This window comes from Anas platyrhynchos, chromosome Z, assembly GCF_047663525.1.
Source record: "Anas platyrhynchos isolate ZD024472 breed Pekin duck chromosome Z, IASCAAS_PekinDuck_T2T, whole genome shotgun sequence".
NCBI classification, from domain to species: domain Eukaryota; kingdom Metazoa; phylum Chordata; class Aves; order Anseriformes; family Anatidae; genus Anas; species Anas platyrhynchos.
This window is the reverse complement of record NC_092621.1, coordinates 30,452,253-30,469,334: the sequence shown is the minus strand read 5'-3', so window position 1 is coordinate 30,469,334 and position 17,082 is coordinate 30,452,253. Positions and strand designations below refer to the sequence as shown.

Sequence of the window (17,082 nt, the reverse complement as noted above, 5' to 3'; positions counted from 1 at the left end):
AGGGAGCTGGGCTTGTTCAGCCTGGAGAAAAGGAGGCTCAGGGGCGACCTTATTGCTCTATACAGATACCTTAAAGGAGGCTGTAGTGAGGCGGGGGTTGGCCTGTTCTCCCATGTGCCTGGTGACAGGACGAGGGGGAATGGGCTAAAGTTGCACCAGGGGAGTTTTAGGTTGGACCTTAGGAAGAACTTCTTTACTGAAAGGGTTGTTAGACATTGCAACAGGCTGCCCAGGGAAGTGGTGGAGTCACCATCCCTGGAAGTCTTTAAAAGACGTTTAGATGTAGAGCTTAGGGATATGGTTTAGTGGGGACTGTTAGTGTTAGGTCAGAGGTTGGACTCGATGATCTTGAGGTCTCTTCCAACCTAGAAATTCTGTGATTCTGTGTGATTCTGTACTATAACCATCCACCCAACACAATTAATCTGAGTATATATTCAACTTAGGTTGTATCCTCTTGCTTAGTTGGTATTACAATTGAAATAAATAAGTAAGCTGGAAAACAGAGGGTAGTTCTATATGACAAGATTTCATACAAGATACTGTTTAGTAGTATGTTCCTGTTGGTGCTGGAGAGTCCCTATAGCATGCTTCCAGCCATGAGGGATTAACTGCATCTCAGAAATGAATGATTCTACTGAAAATCTCATATAGGGCAAGTAACTAGAGCAAGAGCTTATGTGCAGTTAAAGAGGTATGTCAACGGTATCACCTCACAATTGCCTCAGTCCAGCAGGAGAAACAAAGCCTAGGGTGTCTAATAAAAACTTCACAGTCTGCCATTTAATTTCTTTATTTCATGATAGTTTCAATGCAAGTTGGTTGAAATATATGGAATATAGGTTATCAAAGTAGACTTAGTTGTTAAATGTGTTAAGCAAGTCTGTATATAGCGGTGACATTCTGATTTTCTTTTATTGGGATGATTCGCTATGACTGTTTTTAAGGGCTAGAGAAGTCAAAAGAATATCGAAGAAAAATTATGTGTGTGTGTGTGTGTGTGTGTGTGTTAAGTGTGTTTAAGTGTTTGTTGCTGACAGCAGTGTTGCTACCATCCCTTCTTTGCCTTGCGGCTGTCATGTGGACTTTTACACAGAGAACCACACGGGTAAATTGGTGAGCTGATCCAGCTGGGCAAAACTCTCCACTGGGGCAGTTCTTCAGTTTGGAGAAATTTATTCCATGCCTTCAGAAGGCAGAAGGCAGAAAAAAAGTGGACAAGAAGAAAACCTGAGAGATGAGGCTACTTAATCCAGAGGAGAAAATTACACGAGAATTGTAGCACAATTAGTATATTCACACAGCTTGGGAATCTATGATCCTAGAAACTCTGCTTAATAGGCAAAGAAAAGTATGTGACTCCAGAGGTATAGGTGTAGATTGCCAACTGAATTGTGGACTAATTTTAAGGCAAAGTTTCAAAGTAATGTGTCAGGAATTATGTTGCTTATGCCACCTTTCTCCTTCCTTCCCTTCCCATGCTGGAGGAAGCTATATATCATATTGCTGCACAGCTTCTCTCTGAAGAGCCTGAGAGGCCTTGATCTGAAGACATCTTTATGCCAGATTTTCTTACAGCCTTATATACATATAAGGTTGTGTGTATGTGTATATATATATATATATACACACATGTACATATATATAATGGAAGACTTGTTAGTGTTAGGTCAGAAGTTGGACTAGGTGGTCTTGAAGGTCTCTTCCAACCTAGATGATTCTGTGATTCTGTGTGATTCTGTGAGATATGTGCTGGATGAGTAGGTCTGGTTCTTGCACAGAAGAATGTTCTTTCCATCCTAACTCTGTAGGCTTACACTACCTTCTGGAGTCCCACTGTGATAAAATAAACCACCTGTATGTTTACAGGTGGGTGAAGCTAATCTGTGTTGTCCAGACGGCTATGCATATGATAGATGTTGGACTAGATGATCTGAAAGGTCTTTTCCAACCTGAATGATTCTTTGATTCTGTGGTGAGGACTGTGACAAACAAGACTGTATTTTTCACTTAGAGCTATAATCCAAATGGAAACAAACAGCAGAACAAATGGGTATTGTTCATCATAGCAGAGGTTAATATTCTGTAGTCTCTCTGGAAAATGCTTGCCAGTGTTTTACCACTCCTGTGATTTTGTTTTCCTCTGCATCTAATTTGAATTTCTCTTGTTGCAGCTTATGACTTCGCCTGTTGTCCTTTTGCTGTGCCATTTAATACATGCCAATTTGAGTTTGTTATTCCTGAAGAACTGCCCATTATCCCAATATTGTGTCATTTTTTAATCATATAGGTTCAAGTCTATACATGAAATAGTGATCTCAGGAATAGTGCATCAGTCAGCCCATCTGATTATTATTTTTTTTAGTATTCCACTCACTGAAATTACAGGACATTGTTGATGCCTGTCATGACTGTAACTTAAAACCAGAATGTTCAACCTGACAGCACACTGAATACTCACTTTCTACATTCCATCTTACTCCATACATTTCATCTTTAATCATAATCATGTAATTTGGGTTTCCCAAAACTACTCTTACATATTTCTATCATAGTAGATTTTTGCTCAGTTGATCAGGCTAAAATACTACTTTCACAATTTTCTGTCAGTATATGGAATGTTTATAGTACATGTGCAGCTTTGTATAGTACTTCTCCCCAGTTGCTTATTTTTCCTCTTTTTTTTTTTTTTTTAATTCCAACATAAAATCTAAGCCTCCCTTTTTTTTCCTTAAGAAAAAAAAAAAAAAAAAAAAAAAAGACTCCAGTTGTATAAATAATGCTTACACCTTTTCTAGTTTAAATTTTAGGATGTAATAATACTCTAAGAGAGCTTTCAGGTATCCACTCATATATAGAAGACAACAGTTTATTTCAGGTGGAAATGAGATTCTCTTCTGTTCAGATCTGGTTTGTCAGCTCAGATTTCACTGAGTACTAGTTTATGTTTTAAGTGCTTGAGTAAGCACAAAATGTGTTCTTAGGTAGACTTCTACACGAAATATTTGGTGTGAAGTGAAATGAGAAACTGCCTGGAACATCTGTACTTCAGGAAATAATGGTGATTCATGATCAGAAGAGATTATGATTAAATTCTGCCCAATGAAGTCACAAAGAGTTATTTAACCATTCAGGAGCTAGCTGGTGTCTTGATTTTTACTATTAGACCTGTAGAACAAAATCGGCAATGATCTAATCATACATGCCTTTCACAATGACTTTTTCATTCTAATCTGGAAAGTGAGATTAGTGGCTCTGCTGCTGTAAATGGTTGCAGTTCCATCGATTTCAAAGATATTTAATCCCTTTCATCATCAGAAAATTTCTTCATTAATTTCTCTGTTGGAACAGGGCTGCTTTCATGGAGGATAGGATATACCTTTCTATTGTGGGTTTTTTATTATTATTATTATTATGGTAGTAAATGAGAGATGAGGTAAACAAGTCTCCAAATTGTACTTCTTATTTAAATAAACTGGACAAACATAAAAGGCCAGCTTGCTATAAATACACAGAGATACACAGAGTCTGGCAAAGTCTCCTAGCAGTCAGCTGTTCTCACATAGAAGGGCTGACAGCTTATGAAAACATGTTTCCTACATTCAGCAGTCCTTGGTGATGATCATACACATCCCTCCAACTCTAACTACCAGCTCTTACCATGCACCCAGTCATTTTTTTTTTTTTTTCCTGGCCAAAATATTTATGAGAGCATTACATAAACAGATAGCAAGCCAAGATAAAATATTGCAAGGCCACATGATTTCTCAACTAAACACAATGTTTATCAAAATGATTGAATCAAAAGCCTTTGTCTTTGGTTTGTGGTGTTAAGTGATTGCTGATGCAGTGTGAGTAGACTGAAGGTGAATTGTCTGAGGACGGTGTGTAGGGAGATGTTAGCATGGAAAGGACTAGGAGACAATTATGGAATAAATAAAAAGACTGGCATTGCTGACAAAGACAGCTACATGGGATGCAAAACCAAACTGGGTAAGCAACGTAGGTGATCATGGAGTGGCTTGAAGTCTTGTAGGAAAAAAAAAAAAAGATAAATCTTGACGTGACTGAAGGAGAACCAGGCAGGTGATTCAGTTGCATAATGTTGTTAGGTTGATGGATGAAGGTGGCAATTTCTCTGCTTATTTTCTTGTGTAGATAGGGTAGCTGGCAATGAGACTATTGGAGAGGTGAAGGGCAGAAAGAGACAGCAATCAAGCTATTGAGTGAACAGGGCTTGATAGAAGCTGTCAGACTGTACAAGAATGTGCGATACTTAATAGATACTGGAAGAAAAAATTGCTTATATTTAGAATGTGTTCAGATTCTCCTATTATCAACTTCACAGGATCACAGTTTCACAGAATGGTTGACGTTGGAAGGGACCTCCAGAGGTCATCTTTTCCAACCCCCTTGCTCAAGCAGGGACACCCAGAGCAGGTGGCTTAGCTTAGCAAATGATCATTAGTTTAAAATTGAACCTTTCCAGGCTGGGAGCAAAAGAAGAATCCTTCTGCCCTGAAATCACAGCAGACGTGCTAACATTATTTCCCTGCCCCTGCCGTCTCTCCTCCAGCCATTCTCCTCCAAAGCCCTTGCCTCTCTTCAGTAACAAAGGGAATGCTGAGCCTAAATTAGAGTATCTTATTCACAGAGTGACATAGAGCCTTAACAGGTTGTGAAGGCAGGATATGTCTATCTGAAGAAAGGTTGTTTGAGTTTTTGACAAGCAATAATCAGTTTATTTTCTCTAATTATTGTTTATGATTACAGCTCCCATTACAAAATAACAGAGTAAGGGAGAGAGGGAGCACAGAAAATAAGTATCTTTACACAAGAGGGAAAAACACCGTTTAAGTCTATAAAAAAAAAAAAAAATAAAAATGGCTAGGTGTGGTGTTAATGCAAACAACAACCTGCCTGTCCCCTATCAGTCCAGAAGCTATGGATGGTTCTTCCACCTCTAGTTGCTGAAATGAGTGACAAGGATATTACCATTTTCTTCAAAGTACAGGATGATTGTAGAAATGCCCAGTTCCTGGGGGTGTCTTGGGGGCTAATGAAGCTTCTACTGTCCTTGTGTCTTGGGAAAGAGATGGACATGTTTAGTTAAATAAGCTCTGAATGGCCTCTGGATGATGTCTGGGAAAGATTTTTACACGGATTCAGCAGAGAGTACAAACATCAAAGGATACAGGCTCATCTTCTTAAACTACACTGTCCTACTCAACGCCATCTATGGACTAGACGTGGAGCTGTGTGATACAGTGAGACAATAAAGACTAGGAAGAAGAAATGCAGACTTCCTTGATGACATGAAGTGTGCCTGTGTAGAAGATCTCTTAAAGTGAAAAACATCTGAGCTCAATAACTTACCAGCAGTTCTGGCTAACTGGAGAAGTCCCAGCTGACCAGAGGTTAGCAAATGTGACTCCAGTCTACAAGAAGGGCAGGAGGAACGACCCAGGGAATTGCAGGCCTGTCTTCCCTGACCTTGATACCAGAGAAGGTTATGGAGCAGATCATCTTGAGTGCCATCACACAGCAGACACAAGACAACCGAGTGATACGAAATTTCCAACATGGGCATGAAGGGCAGGTCTTCCCTGACTAACCTGATCTCCTTCTCTGATAAGGTGATTGCCTCAGTAGGTGTGGAAAAAGGCAGTGGATGTTGTCAACCTGGATCTTAGTGAAGCATTTGACACTGGTTCCTGTGGTATTCTCCTGGAGAAACTGGCTGCTCATGGCTTGGACAGGTGTACAGTTTGCTGGGTGAAGAACTGTCTGGATGGCTGTGCTCAAAGAGTGGTTGCAAATGGAATTCAGCCCTAGACTGATGGGCTGAGTCCAGTCACATGGCATTCAACAGGGCTTAGTGCCAGGTCCTACACTTGGGTTACAACCCTATGCAGTGGTACAGGATGGGGGAAGAGTGGCTGGGAAGTTGCCCAGCAAAAGAGGACCTTGTTCACAGGCAGCTGAACATGAGCCAGCAGGGTGCCCAGGTAGTCAAGAATGGCATCTTGGCCTGCATCAGAAATGATGTGGCCAGCAGGACCAGGGAAGTGATTGTCCCCTTGTATGTGGCACTGGTCAGATCACACCTTGAATACTGTGTTCAGACTGGGGCTCCTCACAAGAGGGGCATTGAGTTGTTTGAGTGGGTGCAGAGGAGAGCAACAAAGCTGGTGAAGGGTCTAAAGAACAAGACATGTGAGGATCAGCTAAGGAAACGGGGATTGTCTAGTCTGGAGAAGAAGAGGCTGAGGGGAGACCTCATTTCTCTCTACAGCTACCTGAATGGTGATTGTGGTATAGAGGGTGTCAGTCCCTTTTCTCAGGTAAGAAGTGATAGGATGAAAGTAAATGGTCTCAGGTTGTGCCAGTGGAGGTTGTGCCAGTGGATATTAGGAAGAGTTTCTTTACAGAGAGGGAGGTCAAGCTTTGGAATGGGCTGCCCAAGACAGCTGTGTAGCCCCCATCCCTGAAGGTGTTTAAGAGATGTTTAAGAGACTTGATGACCTGGAAGGTCTTTTCCAACCTACATGTATATGATCAAAAAGAGGATAGATCCAATGCCTGAGGTGTGGTGGAGGAGTGAAGAGCTAGCTCTATCGTCATATGTGGGCAGAGACACCTTGTGAGATCAGCAGGGGTCCAACTCTGGCTGCAGCACAGGGAAGTAAGATTTGCCCAAACCCACAGTTCTCACTGGGAAGGGCTGAAACCATAGTCCTTGTAAACTCAGCATGTTAGATCTAGTTTCTCTTCTCCGTGGGATTTCCTGCTTTCTGCTGAGCTCCATTTTCACCCAAATCTGATCTGGGGGATCCTGTCTGTCAAACCATGTAACACTGAGTGGCTGACTGGTACATGATGCTGTGACAGAAGTAGATTCCCAAGCCAGCTGGACAGAATCAATGCTTTGACACCATGACCATGTATTTATGTTTAAGCAAACAAACGGCTCTGCCTCCCTGCAGAACGATTATTTTTCCCTTGTATTTGACACAGGTGCAGGTGCTGGAATACCGCTTCTACTCTTGTTTCTTCCATGCAGGAAAGTTGCTGAAAAAATGAAAATAGCCAGACAACACTTAACGAGGATGAAAGAATTGGAAAAGTAACAGATTGAAGAAAAGTGTAGAAGGACACTTCATTGTGATGTGCAAATACATTCAGTGGATCAAAAATCTTGTAACAAAGGGATTTTCAATTTATCAGTCAAACATCCAATGGATGGAAAATTGAAGCTAAGAGATTAGTGATACAAATAAGTCACGCTTTAATGAGAAGGATGTCTGATTATGGGAACAATTTACCAATTATTTGATGGATGGTTCATCATTGCTTATTTTTAATCAATACTAAATGCTTTTCTGAGGACAATGTTCTTGATCTCTTTCCCTAAATTTCCCTAAATAGGTGATTACGGCCTTAACCTAAAAAATTGCATTTGTATTTATTTGCTCAGGAAAAAAAAAAAAAAAAAGTAATCCTGCTACTGTTTAACTTGGTTTTGCAAGTTAGAAAACAAAGCAGGCTCTATGTCCTTGCAGATGGGATACTGGGTTTTTAATTTTTCTGCTTTTAAGCAGAAAAAAAAAATCTGCCTTTTTAGCTTATAAGTCATGCCCAGTGAACAAGGGATTTCCCTCTGTTCTGAGGTGAGAAAATGAAGCAGTGTCATTTACAAGAACTAGGTTAAGCATCAGTCTTCTTGACATAAAATCAAACTGAATATATGCTGAATCATTTGGAAATTAGATCCAATTACCTTAAATCGGTCATTCCAGACTAACAGAGCAATAAAAAGCACTACGTTTGTTGATGTATTTGACTCTGACACTTCTTTCATGTCAAAACGTGTATGCACTATACTTCCAGCTTAATTCACATTGCACACTGCCCTCCCAAATGCTATGCTCAGAACAGATCATAAAAGGGCTGTCACTACTCCAACTATCAGAAGACTTTCAAATCTAAATGAGAAAATTACTTCTGAATTTTGCATTGACAGAGCATTAAAAAATGTTATGTATCTGGGGAGTGTGACTGTCACCAAAGTCAGTAGAGTCTGGTCTGCTTTTTGACTGAGGGTTCTCAATACCCAGATGTTGCCCAAACAATGAAAGAAAAATGACCACTGAAAGGGAAAGAATGAAGTTCTTTTACAGCCCTAATCCTGAAATATATAGAGAGGTAAAATAAATGAATAATGCTTAGCTGCTGTTTTCTCACAGTGTACATTACCCCTGAAATCAAGAATGCAGAGCCTGTTCTAACATAGTCAAATTGAAATTCAGCAACTGGTGTTCCTGGAGAGGAACAGTCCCTGCATAAAGCCGCCTAGGTGAGTTTTTCAGGACTGGTGGCCCCCCGTGCTTTAGCACTGATGGTGTTTTACATGAGATGAAAATACAAGATGAAAGTCCATACTTAATTCCTGGTCTGATTTCTCGGAACAGATTTAGGACTTACTTAAAAATTTCAAATGAGAAATACAGATCTACACTGAATACCTGGCCACATCTTTCTTCAACATCACATCTTTTTCTTTGTATTAATATCTTGTCATCATGCAGATTATTAAGATGGCATTTTCAAAGGGTGGCTTGCATATTTGTGTTGCAAGCATTTCCCTGGACTGATTACGCACTTGCATGCTTGAGAAAACATTTACATTGGAACTTTTCAGAGTAGAGCTGTTTCGCGTGTAAAATCTTCTGGGAGCCAAGTTTGGGCGTGCGTTTTTCCTGATCCCATCTCCTTGTGAAGAGAGAGGTAGCATTGATAAGTGGAAAAAAAAAAATAAATGAAGCAGGAAGAAAAACTGAACAAAAGAGAAATCAAACCTCTCGGCCCAGAACTGTGTTACTGGGTCTCAGATGTAGTAACACAACCTAGGGCTGTGAGCCATAACCTTGTCCTTGATGAATCTGAAATGAAGCGAAGGAGAAAACTCAGTGAACCAGAATATGGAAATTTACAAAAGCACCTGAATGCGGCAAAGAGCATAGTCATCCCATTTTAAGGCACCACTCCTTCAGAGTTTTGTTTTGTTTTGTTTGTTTGTTTGTTTTTGTTTTGTCCCGAAGGGTATCCCGACTGCTGCTGGGCAGCTCCCTGCAGGCAGCAGTGCTGAGTTTATCCGTAACGCTGGGTGCACCCGGGCTCCGCTGCCTGAGCGCACCGCACGGCACCAGGGACACCTCTCCCCCCTCAGGGCCAGCCGGGCGAGGGGCTACGAGGCCATGGCCGAAACAAGCCGCCCCTCCGCCCGCCCCTCCTCGCCCCGGAGCGCCGCAGGGCTGCTCCCCCCCCCCCGGCTCCTGAGGGGACCGAGCCCGCGTCCGTGCGCCCCAGCCGCCGTCCTTCCCGTGTGTGGGGCTCGCAGTGCTTTGACTGATTTGGTGTTTTTTTTTTTTACTGATTTGATGTTTTTCACTGATTTCATGCTTTTATCGGTTTAACTTTTTTTATTGCTGCTATGTTTTTAACGCTTTTAACGCCAAGACTCCCGACGGGACAGGCACCCCCCCCTCAGACGCCGGCGCGCGCCGCCCGTTGCCGGCATAACGGCGCCAACGGCCCCAACGGCCCCAACGCCCCGGCAGCCTGCACCCCGCCCCGCGGCGAGGGGGTGGGTGCCGCCTGCCCCGCCCTCCCCCCCCGTGATCCCGCCCCGTGGCTCCGCGTCCCGGCCGCCCTCCCCTCCCCTCCCCTCCCCCGGCACGGCGCGGCGGGGCGCGGGTCGGTGTCGCCGCTCATTTTTGAGCCTCGGCCTGCCCCGTACCGCAGCGGGCGCGCGGGGCCATGGAGCGGAGCGCGGCGGCGGCGGTGCGGCGGCTGCGCGCGGCCGGCAGCGGCGGGGAGCGCGATCGCGACCGGCGCCCGGCGGCACCTCCGCGACAGGACGACGACGGAGACGGCGACTGCGCCGCGGGGAAGAGCCGGGACGGGGGGCGGCGGCGGCCGCAGGCGCTGCCGGAGCGGCGGGCGGCGGCGGTGGTGCTGCTGTACCTGCTGGCGCTGCGCGGCCTGGTGCACGTCGCGCACCGGCACCTGCTGAGCCGCCCGCAGCGCGGCGGGAACCCGCACTTCAGCGCGCACCGCGCCAGGTAGCGGCCGGGACAGCCCCCCCCGCACCGTGCTGGGGGCTCTGGTTGGCGTGCGGGTCGGGTTCTGCGCTGAGCGAGCCTTGGAGGTGGGCAGGGGAGTGTAAAGCTTTCGGTGGGCTGTGTGTGGAGTACCAAGCGTGCGGGCGCTGAACGTGTGCTGTCTCTCCTGCAGGGGGTACCTCGACAACTTAACAGCGATTGGGCCCAGGACGGTTGGAAGCCCGGCGAATGAAGTTCTTGCAGTTAACTACCTCCTAGAACAAATCAGGGCGATAGAAACTGAAAGCACAGATGCTCACAAGATCTCTGTAGACGTGCAGAGGCCGACAGGCTCCTTCAGCATTGACTTTTTGGGAGGCTTTACTAGTTACTATGCAAACATAACCAATGTGGTAGTGAAGCTGGAACCCCGAAATGGAGCTGAGCATGCAGTCTTATCCAATTGTCACTTTGATTCCGTACCAAATACCCCAGGTAGGTCCACATGCTCCTCCATCCCTCTGCGTCACATGAGCCACTGAGCTTGGCTCACTGTTGTCTCATACCAAGTGCTGTCATAGCCATGTGCCAGGACACTCTGTGTGTCAATTACTCTGTGCTTGATTTCAGTAAAATTCAGTACTTAGAGTGGCAGGTTGGTCCTGTTAAAAGTCAGCATGTTTCAGATTTTAATTTTTCTTTTCTGGTAGACAGCAAATTATAGATGTTATGTTTGGGTTTCTAGGAAGTTAGGTTGAATCCACCTTTTTTTTTTTTTTTTTTTTTTTTTTTTTTTTTTTAATATAGTTCATTTCTTAGGCATGTGCTCCTGATACCTGTTGTTCAGGTCTTTCCATACTTCTGTACTGATTTAAACCTGGCTTTCCTTAAACAGGATGCTTCATGCTGGGGGCTGTTCCCACCCCCACAAACCAATCTATTTTATTCTCCTTTTCCCTGTGTCAGCTGGTATCACACTTATCTCAAATTTTTATTATTGTACCCATATGCTATACAGTTTCTGCATTCCTAGCTTCTGACTAAAAAAATAATTGCAGTGATCAAAAGTTAAGTTGATATGTATGTCTCTTACTGCTACTTTCACTGTTGTGTGTTTTCTCATTCTTGTCCTACTGCATTTTTATAAATCTAATCATGTTAAAGAATTATTGCAACATGGGTGTAAACAGCTTGGCAAATACATGGTTTAATATTGCCAGGAAGGTATGGAACTGGAAACCACACAAAAACATTTGCTGTAACTCGTAGCCCCAAGTATATGTTAATTATTGCAGACGAAAAATATGTATAGGTTTCAGTCACTGACAGTGCTGTTTTTACTTAAGATTTTTTATTTACAGCCTGCACTGTATTTCTATTTCGGAAGGCAACCTTTTTGGTCTTTAGCACACAAAAGTAATCACTATTAATGATGAGACGTGAGAATTAATGAGTTGAGCGTTAGAGAAACAAAACATTTGCTATACTCTTTGCGCCTTTTTTCTGTTAACACGTAGTGTTAGAAGAAGACTTCTTTTTCTCCTCTGGTCATGTTTAGGCAAGATGGAGTTCCAATTAAGTATAATAACTGTGTGATTGTTACACATTCACTGTGATTTAGGAACTGTGTTGATTGTAATTACTTCACTTATGTTCTAAACATGACTGCCTAGACTTAAAGAATACTTCACAAGTATAACGTAATGATGAATAAGAACTGTTTTTAGATTGATGTCTTGTGTAAGCGGCATGCCTGTTTCTTTGGGTTGTTGCACAGGGTTATACATCCATCAATAACTTTCATTCAGGCAGTGAAATGTTTCACCAGCCTTGCACAGTAATGCCAGAAAACTAATGATTCCTATAGTATAGGGTTGTACAGAATATGTGGAGGAGATAGAAATCAACCTGTGTGCTTGCCCTCAACCAAAAGCAGCGCTTTACAACAGCAGTGAGGAAATGCTATTTCATTTTCCTGTAGTAAAACTTTTATATTCTATAAGAACAAACCTTTTATTTTCTATTCTCCTGTATTTCTATAAGTTCTTCGCTTACAGTTTCTTTTTTTTTTTTTTTTAATTACTGAAAATGTTAGTTTAACCCAAATCAGTATGACTCTTGTATACTTCAATGAGTAGTATACATGACGAATCAGATACAAATAGATAATCTGATGTTGATGCTTATAGATGTGCTTTCCTGGCATGATTAATGGCCCGTGAGCCCAATTGTGTGCTGATGGAAAAGATATCAAGTCTGTATAAAGTTTTTTATTGGTTTCCTTTGGGTGTTAGTATTCACACCCTTACGTTAGTTTGGGCTATTCACAAATGTATCCCTCAATCGTTTTAAAGCGTTACCAAGTATTTTGGTATTCAGACATTTAAAGTTATCTTTGTTGCCACTAATGTTCCTGTGTATCATTTCCTGGAAAGCAAGGCAAGTACATCTCACTTCTGCTAATAGTACAGCACAGTGCAGTATTAGGGAAACAGTTTAAACAACAAACAAACAAAAATGAGTAAAGATAGCTCAGTAAACTGTCTGAGCTTCGATGTTTAGTCTCTTTCTAACTAAAGAAGCAGGTGAGGAAAAAAGCTTGTGAAGGAAACATATAAACTATAAGCTCCTAACATATTTCTCTTGTTCTGATAGGCCATCTAAATGGAAATTAGTATTATTTGACTCTTCTCAATTAAACTTGGAGGTGGAAATACCCTTGCAAGTATTGGTATAGATTTGGCTTATGGCATGGTTTTCTTATATTACTGATATTTGCCATAAAATCTGTTTTAAGTGTGACTGTGGCTGCTTCAATCTGGTGTGTGTGTGCATTTTGAAACCAATAAGTCCTTTACTTTTCCTAGCTTCACAGTAAGATAGACAAGTGATTACTTTACAGCAGGGCTTATCACTTTCTTGTTGAATTCTCATCACAGTACATGTTAGATAAAAAGAGCTTGGTGAGGCTAAGAGTAGGCTATGGATAAACTTCAGCAGCAATATAATGAGGAGTTTAAATTTGATATGTTTTTGGAGCTTTTTGGAAAGCCTTTGGCAGAGTGAAGTATTCTGAGAACTACATTAACTAACCAGTGCATTGGAAACATTTTCTTTGTATATGTGTTTGTTTATTCTAAAGTATGTATATACAATAAAATTTTGACTGAGGTTTTTGTTTAAATCAAGAATGCTCACTTATTTTTTTAGAAGGGGCAAGCATGTCTTTTTCCAGGTTATGAGCTCCAGAAAAGATACTTGTTTTATATATACCTTAAACAGTGTCAGCAGCTAATGAGCCTTCCCTAATATCATGCTGATACATACTGTGGCAAATAATGCTGAACAAACCATAGTCATCATCTCAGTGCAAACTGGCATTATCTATACAGCCCAGGCCAACAGGAATGATGTTAAAGTTCTCTGTTTGCTCCCAGGTTTGATTGATTGGAGTGGGGTAGGGAGATGCTATGGCTTGCACTAGAGTGAGGGAAATGGGGCAAGGGCTAAAAGATGGGTAACTTAATCAAGACAAAAAACTGGTGGGCGGTGTGTTGGAGGAGGTGTGAGGAATTGGGTCCATTCTAGGGTAGTGGTGGATGAGGAATGTGAACAGACCACTGAGGTCAAAGCAAAAAAGGTCTTTCTGCAACAAAACCAGAAAGGTGGTAGACAGCATCCAATCATGAAACTACTGCATTGCAATGCATATTTTCACTCGATGAATGTTTTAAAGATATGAATTTTGATGTATGCTTTAATTTGTGATCTTGGCCGTACATTACTTGGAAGATTTGTCCAGTTACTAAACTTCATTGTAGCAGCATAGAATTCCTTAGCATGAGTAGTGTGGCTTCATTTTTTACATTTACATTTACAAAATAATATTCGCTTTAATAAAAATTCACTTTTTGTAATTTGAGTATGCTGTAAGTGAAAGTTATGTCCTTGTTTATTCATATTGATCTTAAGCAAAGTGATCGTTATCCATTTTTCTGTTTAGCACTTAGTTAGCCTAGATCTTGTGAAGAGTAGTACTGGATTTGATACTCTGTACATCACTTGTTCAACTTTTGAACATTAGTTTTCTTCCGCTGTTGCTTCTAACTAGCATAAATACCAGGTACAAGCTGTAGCAGAAAATAGACTAAAGTTTGACACAATCATGCCATGGTTAGATTAAATGATTGAGAGGACACAAAGTGTTTTTGTCTTCTTAGGTGTTAGTTGCAATTCTGTGCATTTGTTGTAAACCATGCTGTTCTGCTGGTTGTTTTTAGGTGCCAGTGATGATGCTGTTAGCTGCTCAGTGATGCTTGAAATACTTTACACTCTCTCAAAATCATCAGAACCCTTGCAGCATGCTGTCATATTCCTGTTTAATGGAGCAGAAGAAAATATTTTGCAGGTAAGAATATGCCGGAATTATAAAATGTGTATCAAAGCTGTGAATTAAGACTCTGTCAAAAGAAAGAGTAACTGCAAGTACAGTGTTTATTTAATCTGTTGATATATTAGTTAATGCCAGTGTTAACATTCTGAGAAAAATATATTTGCTGTAAAAGTGAGAAATAGATTAAGATTGTTGTCTATGTTAATTTAATTAGAATACTTTGATGTTCTGTTTTGTTTGTGTTGTGAGTGATCTGGCTGCCTTGTTTAACCTTGAGTTATAATCATACATGGTGGAAAATAACACTTAGGTTGGTATGGAAGAGATTTGACCTGTATTTTCTTTGTTTTTCATCAAGGCTAGTCACGGCTTCATTACACAACATGAGTGGGCCAAGTCAATTAGAGCTTTTATTAACCTGGAGGCAGCAGGTGTAGGAGGAAAAGAACTTGTTTTTCAAACAGGTAGGAGCACGTATTGTGTCCAGTTTCTACACTGGGATAATTTGATCATGAGATAATGTAGACTTAAAAAAGTATTGAAAGTTGCTCACAAACAAAAGATAAGAGAACTGCTATGCCCTTTATCAACCCTCTGTTGCAAGTAAGTTGCTCTGCATCTTTAGATGCATGTAGGGTAAAGCACTGCAGCAGAAGTTCCCTTACAGATGGGAAACCTGTGTAGAACAGAACTAAGGAAATTGTATTTCTTTCCTACATCAAGGTAGTAAGGAAAAAACAGATTTCTATATCTCTTATCTCTTGCATACTCATACTTTCATATGCTTTTTTAATTTTCACATAACTTTTCCAAAATCTTTGCAGAGAGATGTTGGCATTAGAACTCCATTTGCTGCTTGGAGAGCAGCAAAACTTATCACATGCACTGCTGTTATACTTCTGCTCCATCCTAGTTGGACTACAGATTTCCTTCTACTACTGCGGCTGCTTAATTTTTTACTTGCATTGAATGCTTTGATGGAGAGACTGTTCAGTAAAGAATTTTTATCTGTGATAAAGAATGTTGTGTTTAATTGGATTTATCATCCAATTGTGATGATAAATTGGAAATTCTGCTAAAGGTTGTGGTTTCTGCTTGGTCTTTGGTAGATGGTGTATCTACCTTGCCACTGAACACCCAAGGCATTCATGATTTTCCCCTCAAAGTGTGACTAAATATCTCAAGTATGTGAGTGCTTCAGCTGACACTAATGAACTTAGTATACCTTGTGAGGTAACAGCATTACAACTCTAGGGAGTTCCTATGTGTTGTTTTTGTTGTTGTTGTTACAATAAGGTTATCTTAATTGAAGTTCAAAAAATAATTGTTCTGAGCTTTCTGCTCATCTTTTGTTAGGACCTGAAAATCCATGGTTGGTACAGGCATATGTATATGCAGCCAAACATCCCTTTGCCTCTGTAGTGGCACAGGAAATCTTTCAGAGTGGTATTATCCCAGCAGATACAGACTTCCGGATCTACAGGGACTTTGGTAATGTTCCAGGTATGGTATCAGAAGGCATGTCCATTTATCTAAGTATATAACAAGTAGACTGTTCTGTTGTTCACTATGTAAAGGTCCTCAACTTTGGTCTGGGTTGTAGTCTGGGAGAAAATTTTCCTGTCTTTTTCCTAAGGCAATAGCATTCAGCATTCCTGTACCATGTAGTTTTTAAGAATGTTTTTGGAGACTGCTGTTTTCCAGAAAGAAACTACGTGGTAGAAAATTAGTCTAAAAATTAGGGAAATACTCCAGGAAATAGCAGTACACTTAAATACTTTGTTTTTAAACACTTTAGTAATGGTGCTAATAACTTGCTTGCAGGAATTAAATAACTAATGAGAAAAAAAAAAAAAAAACAAAAAAAAACAAAAAAAACTAGTGAATAAACTAAAAGCAGCTTTTTTTAAAACAGTGACTTAGTAAGTAATGAACTTTCATTATTTGGGGGGGAAGGAGTGAGTGGAAGGCCAGGGTGTAATTAAACACAAGACAGTGAAGGAAAGTTTTTTGGTTTTGCAGTGTGGTTTATAGATTCTTATCCATTCTGTAGAGAATTTTCAGTGGAAAAAAATGCGAAACAAAAAATGATATCTGAACAAACGTAATTCAAAAAAAAAAGTAAATGTTCCTCACTATCTGGCGTGAGTTGCCATTGGAATTACTTCCAAGAAAAGTGATCTTTCTGAACTGGTTTTGAGAGAAAAACTTATTTGAAACTTTTCAGGCTAGAAATGTACCACAGAACATAAAATAGCTGGCTTTCTACAATTTGTTCTGTTATTTGTTTGGAATTGTACCTGGTTCATAAATGGTAAATGAATTCGCCCTAACCTTGGCTTTTTCTAAACTCATAAAAAAAATTGAGCTGGAGAAGTAATTTGTTCCACTTTGTCCACTGGTAGAATTGATTTGTTAAACCTCTGCAAAATCTTGAGGAGTCAGATTGCTGAGAAGAGCTTTTTGCATATGCAACTGAGAGTATACACACTTTGGATGTGCTGAATATATAATTTTTTTATCTTTACAAAGTATTTGGGCATCTGTAGAACTTTTGGACTGGCTATCTAAAAATCTGTTTACAAA

The 17,082-nt window shown here is 40.9% G+C and overlaps 1 protein-coding gene across 3 annotated transcripts in view; it reads left to right on the top strand.

Moving 5' to 3' along the window:
* Positions 1-9,713: 9,713 nt before the first annotated feature.
* ERMP1 (endoplasmic reticulum metallopeptidase 1) overlaps positions 9,714-17,082 on the top strand; it is a 42,245-nt gene continuing 34,876 nt past the window's right edge. For 2 of the 3 annotated variants that reach the window (XR_005261550.2, XR_011806065.1), the window contains exons 1-5: positions 9,714-10,124; positions 10,297-10,598; positions 14,384-14,511; positions 14,855-14,960; positions 15,853-15,999. Coding sequence is in view for 1 of the 3 variants with exons in the window: in XM_038170024.1 (XP_038025952.1) it covers positions 9,820-10,124; positions 10,297-10,598; positions 14,384-14,511; positions 14,855-14,960; positions 15,853-15,999 (988 nt within the window). In the remaining 2 variants the exon portion in view is untranslated. The remainder of the gene's footprint in view (positions 10,125-10,296; positions 10,599-14,383; positions 14,512-14,854; positions 14,961-15,852; positions 16,000-17,082) is intronic. The other variant, XM_038170024.1, reaches the window with a different exon arrangement.